At 38.9% G+C, this 14852-nt stretch overlaps 1 protein-coding gene across 1 annotated transcript in view; it reads left to right on the forward strand.

Moving 5' to 3' along the window:
* The window catches only part of SHISA7 (shisa family member 7), a 374289-nt gene extending 371021 nt beyond the window's left edge, over positions 1-3268 (forward strand). The window contains exons 5-6 of the mRNA XM_069948146.1: positions 1174-1329; positions 2572-3268. Of these exons, the coding sequence (XP_069804247.1) occupies positions 1174-1329; positions 2572-3158 (743 nt within the window). The 3' untranslated portion in view covers positions 3159-3268. The remainder of the gene's footprint in view (positions 1-1173; positions 1330-2571) is intronic.
* The last annotated feature ends 11584 nt before the right edge of the window (positions 3269-14852 follow it).

The following is a 14852-nucleotide window of genomic DNA, read 5'->3' on the forward strand; positions in this document are numbered from 1 at the left end:
GCACCCAGCAGGAGGGAGGAAAGTGTTTTACCATACATCATTAGATAACTGAGCATACATTTGTAGAAGCTAAAAAAAAACCAAGCATTACAAAAGGGATCAGCAACATATAAGTAAATCTCCCAAAATGGATATACAACGATACCACATCCTAACTCCAGAACATACATTACATTGTGCGGGTTCTTATTCCATAAAAAAATCAGTTACTCTTATGTTTTCATTGCTCACCTATGGGAATAATAGGACATAGGGACATAGGGGGACATTTATCAAACTAATTGCGCCTGTTTTTAGTCTAATACATCTAGTTTGCGCTCAAAATAAATCTAATATAAATTTATGAAGCTTTTTTAGACAAGCCTATGCAAATTAGATGCAACTTTTTGACTTAGATTTTTGGTTGTTAATTAGATCGAAAGTGCGCCAGAATTCTTTTTTAGCTAAATTTATTAACTGCTCAATTTTTTAAAAAGTTGCATTTATTGGCGCATCGCCTATGTCTGCTCCGAACCAGGTGAATTTTTTAGACTAATTAAAAGACCATTATTTTTAAGACACATTAACTATGCTATTAGACAATTTACATAAATTTGACTAAACACATTAGATTGGAAATTATGCCAAAACATCTTTGACAAAATCGTTTTTAGATTTGTTAGTAAATATCCCCCATAGTGTTTCAGATTATAGTAAGATCAGTTGTAATGGGAAAAGAGCTTCATGTACTTTTCTTAAAAGGTGTTCCTTATTTTGATTCTTGTTATATATATATATATATATATATATATATATATATATATATATATATATATATGTAGAGTATATAAAAACTCTTTTAAAAAATAGCATCATACAATCTGCCGAATCTCTTCCGTGTTGCACATAGACAGTGGGTGAAGGACAACAGAGCAGACCGGTTAGGTCAGCTAAATGGTTTACAAAGCTGACATTTAAAGCATTACCATCATGTAAAATGATTTTGGCATGTGATCAGACATGTCAAAAGTTATTGATTGCAGTGGGTCCCAATGAGTGATAAAAATGGACCCCTGATGGGGTGGCAATGTTAAGGCAATATGAATGTGTTCCTTTTTTTTTATTTTATTTCTCTTCTAATTTCTGAACTGATATACACTACTTACACTACTGATTTATCTATCCTTATTCTAGATTACCGGATTAACAACACTCAACTTCCAACTTCTTCCACAAAATACAATACCATGTCCTTCTCTCGGTCGTTTCATAATCTCTCTCACTTACCACCATCTTATGAATCTGCCATTAAGGCTGACATCAGCAGGTATTCTTCTCTCAAGAGGCTGGGTAAGTTTTCTAATATACCATACCATTTTAGCCATTTAAGAATTTTTCCAGTCATGTCATTCTCAGACCACGGCATGACCTCTCTCTTTCCTAGTCCTTGGTATGGCTTCCCATCTTATTTCTGGTCCCCAGCATTGCTCCCTATCTAATTTCTCATTCACAAGATAGCTGCCCATCTCATCCTGGTTACAGCATGGCTCCCTCTTATCGTTGGTCCCTAGCATGGCTCCCTATCTCATTACTAGCTACAGCATGGCTCCCCCATCTCAAGTCTCACCATTTTACCCTCTGTCTGGAGCCTGGCTTTCCATCTCATTTCTGGTTACCACCATAGTTCCCCTCTCATTCCTTGCCCCAGCATGGCTTTATCCTAACTTTTAGACCAAGGCATGAATCTGGAGCTTTTTCCTTTTTCACAGAATGTTTTCCCTCTCATCCCTTGCTCCAGTATTGTACCTTCTAGCTTCCAACATGGATTCCCATGTTCATTCTTGATCCTCATGATAGCTCCCCTTTCATTCCTTATCCTCAGCATAACCCCCCAGCTATTTCTGGCCCCGATCATGGCATCCCTATCTTAGTCCTCAACATGGCTCCTCTCCCCACTACAGCAAGATGTACACTTCCCACCCAACACCTTCCTTCATGGGTGGTTTTTGGTCAAATAAATGCATGTTTCAGTTTATTTCATTTAAGGGATTTTTTTTGCTACTATAAATTAGTGCATCACTTATTCACAGGATAAGTGATAAATGTGTAGTTACTGGGAGTCCAACCACTGGGACCCCCAGTGATTATGAGAATGGCGGTCCCCAAGTGCTCTTTGTGAATGTAGCTTGTATGTCTAAGCACTTTTTGGGACTAAAGTAGATCATACTCGGTAATGTCCACCAGGCCCATAGCAGTAAATAGAGCAGGGGTCATGAAAGTGCAATACTGCTTCATTTACAAGGGGCACTCAGGAACTGCTATTCCAGAATTCGGTATATTCTTGCAATCAGATACTCAACAATTCACAGTCAGTAGGAAAATCTGGCTGAACAGAGTTGTGCTTGGTTAACATTGAATGGGATATTGTGCTCAGTGGGGCAGAATAACTACTTGATGGCGATACTCAATAATCTTATATTAATGGTCTGTCCTAAGGCTTGGCCATCTGTTTTGTAGCCTTGAAAAACCTCTTGAAGCTAGGTCTAAGTTGTGTACAACAACCTGACAGTTTGCATTTTTTTTTACCTAAAGCAGAGAAAGATATGGATGACTTTTACCTAAAGCGGAAACACCTGGCAGAATTAACTCGTGGAACTCTCCCCCTTCATGTCATGAAGATGAACTATGAACGTGACGGCTATCTGGAGAAATCACAGGCACCAAGACGTGTCATGTCCCAGGAGCACATTCTTTCAGACAATCACTATCCTGTTCATTATGATTATACCATACCCAGAGATCGTCTCATCTCTCAAGAACGCCTTCTTTCTCGTGAGGTCTTGCACTCACAGGAGCATCTTCTGTCTCCTGAAAGAATCCACCATCGTGGGCCAACACCTTTCCAGGAAATGCGTCTTGGGCACCAGAAAGCCCTTTCCCACACCAACGTTTGTGTTAGCACACCGATGTTAGACCGTCACCACATGATTAAAATGAATTCCCACCCAACTTCTTCCAATTCTCCCAAGACAACCTGGGATATGCCCAACCACACTGCCAATCGACGGCAAGCATTTGCATCTAAGCGTCAAAACACAATTGAACAACTCCAATTTATTCCTGGTCATCTCCCCAGCCAACATCTGCGTACTGGAAGCAAGAATGAGGTTACAGTCTAAGCTGCTTATTTTTACTGTTCCCTTTTTCTATATTAGGTAAAAAGGCGATTGATTTTGTTATGTGGCTTCCTTACGATTTTCTTATCGCTTACTTTGTAATCGACTGCTCTTGAAACTTAGCGAAGAGCCGTTTTCCTGGGGTATTGGAAAAGAGCAGGTTTTTTTGCAATTTTATTTAATCGCTTTATTGTATGAAGCTGCCTCCACCGCCAAGTTGATGGAACAGTCATTGGCATTAAATGATGTCAAGGGTGATGGTGTTAAAAATGAAGCAAGTCGAAAACACAGCACCTTACTTGGTTACATGTTACGCTGAAAGATTGAGAATATAGAAAAGGAACACAGAACTTACATTTACTTTTGCCAGTGAAAAGATGTGTCACTGAAATGATAATAACTGGCAGTCTGTATCTAAAAAGAATGGGGTAAAAAATGGAGCCGAGAACAAAAAAACACAAAAAACAAAAAAAAGTTGCACAGTAACATTTCTACAATGACAGATAAACATAGGATGACCACAGCGATGGCTCAGAGTAGCACTACAAAGACTATAATGGATATATGCTTGATTCCCAAACTTGATTTCGTTACTTTTGCTAAAGAAGGAACTTTCTACAATCTAGTGTAAATGTTAAAGCCGGCGGTTCCGCAGAGCACAAACTGTGCCAGCTATTCAGTTCAACGCTATTACAACTTTCTTCACAATGTAAGCAGCTACAATGAACTCCACCCACTTTTGTTGCATTTGCCATCAATAAAAGATAAAAAGACATTGGAAAAAAGCTTGCTGTGGTCTACAAGAACAACCTTTCACTCCTCTCGAAGTATATAGTATGATTTGTTTACTAGCTGCATCACCTATTATTAAAAAAAAAAAAAAAATCCTGCATCGAAAGAAAGCCATCTAGTTCCTTATAGTGTGGTAACAACGCTTCACATGATTTAGTCATTTTATTAAAAAAAAGGATTGTGCCATAAAGAAATCTTTATTTTATTATTATATTTCTTACCTCAATGACGTCACGCTATTTCAGACTTCTTTCTTAACTTTTTATCTCCATGCCATGACTGACATTGCTGGCAACCTGACCTGTAAAGTCCCCCTCCTCCCCTACACTTCCATGGAGTTCTCTCAAACACAAATGGCCTTAACTGTTTCAATAATATCTCCCCTCAGGCAGTACTTTGAATTATTATACTAATTCCAGAATTGTGTATTCTGCCACTTTCAAACTTATAGATGTGCCATGTGTGACATTTCTTTTTGCCATAATATCAATCAAGATGTCAAAAAGCTATAATATCCCTTCCCCCCCAAAAAAAAATGATTATTTAGATGATTTATTGGGGTTTTACTAACTGTTCTGGCTAAACTGTTCGGTTTGACCTTCATTTAAATGAGAGTCTCACATACATAGGTCACATCTTGCTGCTAAAGTATTAACATTACTAAGATACTGACTATATCTTTAACCATATAATAACACGCCCCACTGTTATGTGATAATGGATTCACGCAGACAGCAAAACTCCATCGGAGAAGCTTAACGTGTAGTAGGATCATAAACAAATGACTGTGTTGTACTTTTAAACCATGTAGCAAGTTTATTTATGGGGGAAAAAAAAACTTTTTTAAGCATTGCCAAATGTGTTTTTTGCTACAGTGATGTCTGACGTGAGGATTCCTAAATACCTTCTTTTGTATTTCATACTATATCATTGTAGAAGTTGAGATTTTGAGCTTTATAAACTGTTGCGCAAAAGTAAACCAAACAATGTTTGGGTTTTCACAATGTAAAACATGTATGAGGAAACATACAGGTCATTTATAAGGTGTAAGCTCCACTTTAATGGAGCCGGAAAGTGAATATGCGTGGTTGGCACGTTTTTAGGGGCATTATAGAACATGCCAATATAATGTACCTACATATGTTCAAATTATACAAGGAAAATGATGGAGTGGAGCCCCAACTACTGAATGGTACATTCATTATATTACATTGATCAACGTGAATATGCTTATTTGAGAAGGATAGTCAACAACTTTTCAGTATATATTTACCTATATAAACCTACAGCATGTAGCATGATGTAAGGAACTCTTTCAAAGTTCTACTGCCCAATTTGACCGCTCACCTATAGCCATTACATTTCTGATAAGAGATCTATTGTTTCCTCATAAGAAAAATAATGCCTTCACACCAAAACTAAAATAGTAACAACAGAGACATATAGTCAGAACAGGATTGGTTATAGGGTTGTAATATATTGCTAGAGCTATGAAAAGCAACATTAAGAACTCTCTCAGATCAATTATGTATACCTATTAGTACATGAGGCAATAAATAAATAAAAAACTATAAATACTTCTATTTAGTAAAAAAAAAAATCTATATTTTTTATTTATTTATTCAATTAAATAATCATGGCTAATATTTATTTATTTAAGTTTTAGCCACTTTCACCCCAGGCAGTATTTCCTCGGGGTTTGGAGTTAGTATTAATTAAAGAGCAGGTGTAAGTTCAGTTAGTTTTGTCTTACAGGAAGTTGGGCCAGTGATCAACTTATTGGTACCGATTCGTTTTCTAAATCTGCAGCCAGCTCGACTGCAGCGTCCCTTGCAGAGGAAACTGCACGCTGGTCATGTCATGTATGGACAGGCTGGATCCACCAGAACCAATGTTAGAAAGTGGCACTTTTACAAATTCATTCAAACCAATAGGTACTTTGCTTAATTTCACTTTGTAAAATATACTTATATACAATGTGATCTCAGTGTGTGTGTACTTCTGATATCTCAAAAGGAAATTATTTGTATTCCCTACAGCTTAAAACGATCCTCACTCCAACCCATTCTGTACAATCAAACATTTGCATAATATCTAACCACTACCAAATAACTTGCGAATAGCCGAATGGTGCCATGATAATGTTGGCCCATCCAATTACACCAGCAGTACCCCGATCCCCCCTTCCCCCATGAATAGACTGTTCTATAAAAAGAGCCACAAGAGTAAAAACGATTATAGCCATAAAGTGACAACCCGCAAACTATGATGGGAAAAAGACTGACTACAAAATCAAATTCATTACTATGTTTCAAAAATTCATATAACTATCTAAAATATTTAGAGACTTTAGAGGCATCTTTAAGATACCGATCACCCCAAAAAATTTGGGCAATTCATCCATTTCAGAATTTCAGGGTTGCTTAGCCTTAACATATGTAATAAATGTTATTATTGGAAGAAAAAGTTCCTTTCTAGCTTCTTCCCAGTAAGAGGAGATACCGAGTACATTTACCATACCAGCAATTTGCCTTCTATTCATTAGTATTAAAGAAGTTATCCAGCGCTACAAAAACATGGCCACTTTTCCCCCTACTGTTATCTCCAGTTCAGGTGTGGTTTGCAATTAAGCTCTATTTACTTCAATGGAACTGAGTTTCAAACCCCACCCAATCTGGAAACAAGAGCGGAGGAAAAGTGGACATGTTTTTGTAGCGCTGGATAAACCCATTAATAATAGAGTAGGAACAGCAAAAGCCTCTCCCACTGTGTGTGCAAATTACATGCATACGCTATAGGACTAGTTGTGCATTGAGAAGACCCCACTGACATCACGTGTCACCAATACGTCGGCCTATTTGTATTGAATAGATTTAGAAAATACACTAAACAAATTTACTAGCAGACTATGTTCAGTCCATTAAACAGGCTACAGGTTTACCACAATATATGTCGATGTAACCTGTGCTGATATCCAGATGTCGGCCATATTGGCAAAATGTGAATGGGGTCTAATAACAATGCTAGCTAGAAAAGATGTTCTACAGCAGGACAAGAGCTGAACCACCTGTTAAGCTCGGTTCATCCCATATAATCTAGATGCATGCTGGTGTAACACCTCTGCATAAACAGCATAAGATTTATATACAGTAAAACAGTGAGTTCAAGATGTGAAAAGCAATGGGAACAAGAACTGGAGGTGTTAACCAATCAGATTTTCTATTTTTTTAAATCAAGCCTACAAATGTGAACCATGATCATATCAATTGCTATGGACAACACTCCAATTCTTGTCTTCTCTACTTTTTATAGATGAGGCCTATAGTCTTTAAGTACTATATTGCAGCTTGCAGTACAGAACACATTCTCACACATTTTATCCTGTCTTACTATAATAGACACTTAATTGAGGGCAGCATAAACTAGTGACAGAAATACTGAACAGATCGGTGTATTATTTACATCATTTTGTTCAGTTGTTCTCCTAATATGCAGGTGAGTAGAATTCTTGTTACACCCCTCCCCCCCACCCTCCAGCTGCTGACTGACAGCTAACTGACCATACACAGCATGGATAGATAACTGCCAATCAGCAGCTTTTGGGCGGAGTTTTCTGTTTCTCCTGAATATTGAGGACTAACGGGCTCATGCACATAATGGAGAGGACTATTTATTGTCCAAGTAATTCAGGAGGATATCTATGGATCAGCTGTACAGAACGTGATAAATCATTCTGTTCAGCTTCTCTGTCCCTAGTTTATGCTACCCTTAAAGGGAATGTACCATCAGGCCTGGGCTGAAGCACTGGAGGCGGGCCAACCCACCCCCAGTGGGCAAAACCCCCCACCCCTCTATGATGCAGCTCTATTGATTCTAATAGAGCTGTGTCAGAGGTGGCGGGGGTTTCCTCCCACTGGGAGTGGGTCAGCCCGCCTCCAGTGCTTCAGCCCAGGCCTGATGGTACATTCCCTTTAAATAGGACAGCAGATACCTGCTCACAGAGTCTCTTTAAGATGTTTATCAACAGGCCTGATTCACACATCCGTAAAGTAATCCCCAGCCGTGGAACCAAAGCTACGGCCAACACTACAGATGTACATCTGTAACCATCCGCATCAGCACCAACCTATTCACTGAGAATAGGTGAGAGTAGGTTATAGACTCGTAACACCTACTGGTGTGTGTATAGGGCCGCAGAAATAAATGGGTCCTTCTACTGTCTACATTTGTGGCTCTGAAAATGCAGACAGAATAAATGGGTATGAGAAAGGTGCCATGTACAACCATATGTGATGAAGCTAATTTGTTCTGAAAATAATAAGTGGGTAGAGATTCAGACCCTATCAGTAGGTGGCACCTATCCAACTGCATTGTCAAGTGCTCCAAATCCCCCCAAATCCTTTTTGTATCTACTGTTCTAACGTTTTAAAGTTTAATTGCCATGAAGTTGAATGACAAGGGTCCACAAAATCCATAGTTTTTTTTTGTTTGTTTCATAAGGATTTTCGGGCCTTGTAGGAAATAAAAAAAAAAAAATCCACATTCACTGTTCTATTCACCTCTCATTCATTCCCACCACTGATCTAGACTGCCCAGTAGAAGTGCCCCTGCGGTGTCATTGTATGCTGTGCCCAGGGTGCAGCTGTCAATCTGTGGCTTTAGGGGTTATATTCAAGCATGTGATGGCCGAGGCCAGTGATTGGCTGCAGCATGTTATTTACTGTGTAGAGTGATGCCACTAGGACACTTCTACTGGGCAGGCCATAGCGGCTGCATGGGAGGCGAGCAGAGGGGTGAGTATGTTTTTTTTTTTTATCCCACAATTTAAAGGGCCAGGAAACCCCTTTAAATGCTTTAGTGAGAAGTAATGTGACATATTTTAAAAAGGATGTTTCTGTTCATTGTTTCATAGGGACAGTGAAGAAAAGTTGACAAACATGTTAAATGAGCCATATAAGTAATCAATAAAATCATTTTAGGTTTTTACTTTATATGTGAAGGGGGAAACAAAAGTCACACAAAAAGACAGCTCCAATACATCCATGAGTAATGTTTATAGAAAAAAAAATCTGAATACAATTGCAGATTGTTTATTACATAGTAAATAGATCTATTGTTGTAGCCACCAATACTGATAAGACTGGTCATAAAGATTATAAATCTCTTACCTATTTCTCCCAACTGCCCCCCCCCCCCTTCCCATCTACATTTAACTCATCTGAACATGTTAATATTCTAAATTAGGTTACAGCCATTTGTTGGCATAAAAAAATATTTTTTAAAGCTATGTTGACAAAGTTAAAAAAGTGAAAAAGCAGCCACTTTTCAATAATAACAGCTGTAAAAAATGATTGTGATAATTATCAACTGCAATTTTTCACTTTATGATCATGATTTTCAATAGATGGCTGCCTTTTCCCGGTGTGTGAACATAGCCTCAAGGCCGTAGACCGTTCAGATAGGTGGTGGTCTAGGGCAGTGCATGAGTTAGTATCGTCTTCACTGGTAGTGTACAGTAGTGTAGGGTTTACAGCAGAGGGAATTCAACTCCCTGGGTACTAGTAACATTTACTGGGTTCTTTCCGTCTGACAGAAGGCTGAACGTATGGGCCCAGATTTACTAATGCAAATGCAATTTACAAAAATTGTCTTCCAGGACACATTTATTATGATTTGTAGATAATTTTCTGCTGGGCCACTCAAAAGGGTCTGGAATAAGGAGGGGTGGGTTTATTGAAAATGGGTGGTAAATGCACCAAAAATGCTTCAAAATTTCGGCGCACGGTTTGGAGTAAGCCAACTAATATTTGGTCAAAACTTAGACTAGACAGTCTTTAGATGCGCCAACTTTATCAGCCTCATACACTGTGATAAATCTGGTGCAATAAAAGACTGTTTAAGTTTGCACTGTCTAAACCTGGGCCAATGTACACATTCCTTTCAGCTTTTCTTTGCTACAATTATTAGTACTGGTCATGGGAGGAGATGTATCGTGTAACTAGCAGTTTTCTACAAAACTGGATAAGGTAGTTTATGAGTATTTTGATCTCTAAAAGGGTACTCCTCCATTGTATACTCCAGAACAGGGCCCTGGGTCTTTGTTATGCATGGAGCGACGAGTTGTACATGTGTGCCGCTGCTCTATTCTTTCTTTATGGGAGCTACCAAAGTGTTGTATTTGGCTGTCATCATGCTGTCCACAGTCATACATAAAGATGCCTATATACATTTTAACGTGGGGGTGGATTTAAAAGGAATGAGAAACATAATGGAAGGACCTATTATTCTAATTATTAGATCCATTTCTGGCTTTGGCGCACAAATCTGCATCTGCAATTATTGACAGTATATGACCTATTTAACTTGACGGGCCAATGCACATGACCGTGAATACACACGGTCTGGGCTCCATGGGCTTTAGACCCCTTCTTAAGTTCTGTGCAGGCAGCCCACAGACTGTGATCCTTGCGCTGCCTGCAATCATGGACTGTGTACTATGGAGTCAAATACAGACGTGTGTAAGGGGACTAAAGTTGATCAAAGTGGATGATTTTAACCACCTCAGTCATTGTCCAGGTGAAATTTAACAACAAAGAATTGCTTTGAAAAGCAGCCAGCCTCTGATAGTCACTCGTCCTTGACTGTGCATAGTGCAGTTACATGACAGATCATTTCATGAAATAATGTTCTCAGCGAAAGATTATTCATCCTTTACCCAGGGTCATTGAACGACTGTAATGGCTAATACAGACTATGTACATTGGCATGATGACCATTCAACAACCAATCTACTTTTACGTATTGTATAGAGTGCCATCTGAGATTTTTGAGGACTACTTTAGATAGTTATTTGCATTTAGTAAACCATATCTTAAAAGTGATTGTGAATCAAGTGTGCCAAATGTGGAAGTAATAATAGGCATTTGTATAGCTCATATAGGGGGCTTTCACATTTAACGGAAGGAAAGTAGAAAGGGTTGAACATCTTAGCTGTCCCTACACTTAGCATGAACAGCGATGAATCCCTAACACAAAGTTGGGCGATCAGTGTAAAATTGTGAGTAATGGACACATTTTCTTGTAGATCTGGTACTTGTCATTCCCATCGGAGTATACTCATCCAAAGCCTTACCTTTCTACGACTGCTCATAGTTCATGATAGTCCCTTTTTGCTATTTTGAACTGGTAACTAATTTTATAGTACAGATTATTCCTGGCTTATACCTACTAGTGTTGTGACTTTAACATGGAGGACATGGTCTTTGTACCTCTGGGTGGTTTTCTTTTGCTTTTTATAGGCTGTGTTTTATTTTCTCACAGTCTCGAGCGGTGTTTGTGATATTGCTACGCACACACAGTAGATGCACTCACTAACTTACACTACACATTTTAGGTAAACGATAAAAAGTTACGTTATAGGTCCGCATACTCTATTAGCCATCTTTTTAATGGAGGATGCACATCTAGAGTGAATCCTCTTCTGCTGTGACGATAACTATTTTATTAAGAAGCTGTATAGGCTGGTTTTGGTAACTTTGTTTTTGCACTACATACACTGCTGAACTGTAAAAAGTCAGTGTGCTTCCATAAAGTCTATAATAGTTGAAGTATTTATCGCTGGATAGCAAAGATTTACTAACCCATAAGTGATCGATTATTGTAACAGCTAAAATGTTAATGACCTGCCTGTTAAATGCTCAACTACTTTTCCTATTCAACATTACATTGACACCTTCATTTTTACATTATATACGAGATATAGATTGCAGATTGACTTTATAACAAGTGTTTTTTATTAACTCTGATATACCTAAGCCCATTCCACGATCCTGTATGTAAGCACAGGTGATATAACATAAGAGTGCTTTATATATCCCATGCACTTACATGCTATATTCCTCCGCTTCATTTTTACATTGACACTACATCTTCTTAAGACTAGGTTTCAGAATTGTAGAAGCTTTTTAATTCTTCCTATGTGTTGTGTGCGTGTTGGAGCCTACCCAGAATGGGTAGACCTCTGTAAACCTCGTAAGGGCTAATAAATGCTACACAAACCTTTTGCTGCCAATAGGCACCTACATAGAATTGTGTAGGGTGCCGTTCCTCAATGTATAAAGTGTTCTTTTTTTTTTTTTTGTCCCATAGATTTTTTTGAAACTTTTTTTTGTCATTCTCTTAACATATGTTTGGAATGTCAAATACATATATATATCTATCTATCTATGTGAAGAAAAAAAAATGTGGTTACATCGATTTTAATTATACATAGAAAATGATTTTGTAAGAAAAATTTTGGATTTTTTTTTTCAAAAAACAGATCCCCATGATAGCACAGATTGATTTTTTTTTATTATTATTTATTTTGCTTCCTCTGTTCTTTTTCCCAACCAGTAATATAAGGTTAAAATAGTGACATTTTGTGTTTTAAAGCAAGCCGTTTAACACAGATCCTTCACAAGTAAAGCCTTCATCGTAAGTGTCCAATGTTTAAAGTAAGGGTCTATTTTTTTAATGCTTGCATGCAACTATATCAAAGTACTCTAGAACTTGTTGTGCTTCCCTCAATGCCATTGTTGGACAGATACATAAACATGCTAAAAAATAAAATTTGTGTTACGACCATCCTGAAATTCACCAGAAGGCGACTTATGATTCCACAAATAGTACAGTGATGTTCGGCAAAATTGTGCCTGAACATTATAACAACTGCATGATACTGTACAATGGACTATAATCACAAAACACTTGACCTTTTTGTTGCAAGTACAATGTTATAGTACAACTTGGGCCTTGCACAAATGCCAATAACATTGTTGTGGCAACTCTTGTAATACATAGGTTCTTAGAAACTTAGGTTTGATCAACAGCACCATCTACTTTGTAATGTCATAAAATGTCAAAAACCTTTGCTACTAGGTCAACAAAAAGGTTAAGAGAATTCTACTGTTTTTTAGATTTCTGCTTTCAATCATATTTTTCTTTGATTTGACCTTATTCTTGCAAATGAGCCATGTTGTCTTAAAAGAAACAATCCCACTATAAATTGTTTGCTGTAATCAATCACATTAAAAGCATTTTACCTTCATTGTTGACTCGTCTTTTTTATTCATTATAGTATAGATGAGCATCTTGACTTGAGCCAAATGCCTTGAATAGATTACATTGGTCTAATTGTCTGTCTTTTTTTGCTTCATGTTGGCACATTTGTTTTGGGGTTTATTGTAGTACAGCTAACAGGGCTGTGGAGTGGGTAAGCCGCAGCTCCAACTCCTGAATTTTATCAGGGACCAGCCCCTTCATAAATGGCCAATCAGACACCAGACTTATTCATAACACGGGTGTAAGGTGGATTTGGCTCAGCAGCTTCTTCCTAATGTCCTACATAATCCGGTACACTGCTGAGTGAATAAGGAAAAGATATGAAGCAGATTCTCCTGTGTGTGGAGTGTGCAGTGGATGCAGCCAGTCTCCAGCCACTAAGTCCTGAACAATCCAGAACTAGACTAGATGGACCAGGTGTTTTTTCTGCTGACAGTCTTACACTCACCGGCCACTTTATTAGGTACACCTGTCCAACTGCACGTTACCACTTAATTTCTAATCAGCCAATTTCATGGCGGCAACTCAGTGCATTTAGGCATGTAGACATGGTCAAGACAATCTCCTGCAGTTCAAACCGAGCATCAGTATGGGGAAGAAAGGTGATTTGAGTGCCTTTGAACGTGGCATGGTTGTTGGTGCCAGAAGGGCTGGTCTGAGTATTTCAGAAACTGCTGATCTACTGGGATTTTCACGCACAACCATCTCTAGGGTTAACAAAGAATGGTCCGAAAAAGAAAAAACATCCAGTGAGCGGCAGTTCTGTGGGTGGAAATGCCTTGTTGATGCCAGAAGTCAGAGGAGAATGGGCAGACTGGTTCGAGCTGATAGAAAGGCAACAGTGACTCAAATAGCCAACCGTTACAACCAAGGTAGGCAGAAGAGCATCTCTGAATGCACAGTACGTCGAACTTTGAGGCAGATGGGCTACAGCAGCAGAAGACCACACCGGGTGCCACTCCTTTCAGCTAAGAACAGGAAACTGAGGCTACAATTTGCACAAGCTCATCGAAACTGGACAGTAGAAGATTGGAAAAACGTTGCCTGGTCTGACGAGTCTCGATTTCTGCTGCGACATTCGGATGGTAGGGTCAGAATTTGGCGTCAACAACATGAAAGCATGGATCCATCCTGCCTTGTATCAACGGTTCAGGCTGGTGGTGGTGGTGTCATGGTGTGGGGAATATTTTCTTGGCACTCTTTGGGCCTCTTGGTACCAATTGAGCATCGTTGCAACGCCACAGCCTACCTGAGTATTGTTGCTGACCATGTCCATCCCTTTATGACCACAATGTACCCAACATCTGATGGCTACTTTCAGCAGGATAATGCGCCATGTCATAAAGCTAGAATCATCTCAGACTGGTTTCTTGAACATGACAATGAGTTCACTGTACTCCAATGGCCTCCACAGTCACCAGATCACAATCCAATAGAGCATCTTTGGGATGTGGTGGAACGGGAGATTTGCATCATGGATGTGCAGCCGACAAATCTGCGGCAACTGTGTGATGCCATCATGTCAATATGGACCAAAATATCTGAGGAATGCTTCCAGCACCTTGTTGAATCTATGCCACGAAGAATTGAGGCAGTTCTGAAGGCAAAAGGGGGTCCAACCCGTTACTAGCATGGTGTACCTAATAAAGTGGCCGGTGAGTGTATATGTTTCTAACTAAATTTTCATCATACACAAAGAAAAACTGTTAACAATGCCAGATACAAGTCATATAAAGGTCAGCTATAGGCCCAGATTTATCAGCTCTGTGTCAGCGTTCGCGCTCCTGAATCATTGCGGCCCCA

This window comes from Dendropsophus ebraccatus, chromosome 12 (genome assembly GCF_027789765.1).
Source record: "Dendropsophus ebraccatus isolate aDenEbr1 chromosome 12, aDenEbr1.pat, whole genome shotgun sequence".
NCBI lineage: Eukaryota > Metazoa > Chordata > Amphibia > Anura > Hylidae > Dendropsophus > Dendropsophus ebraccatus.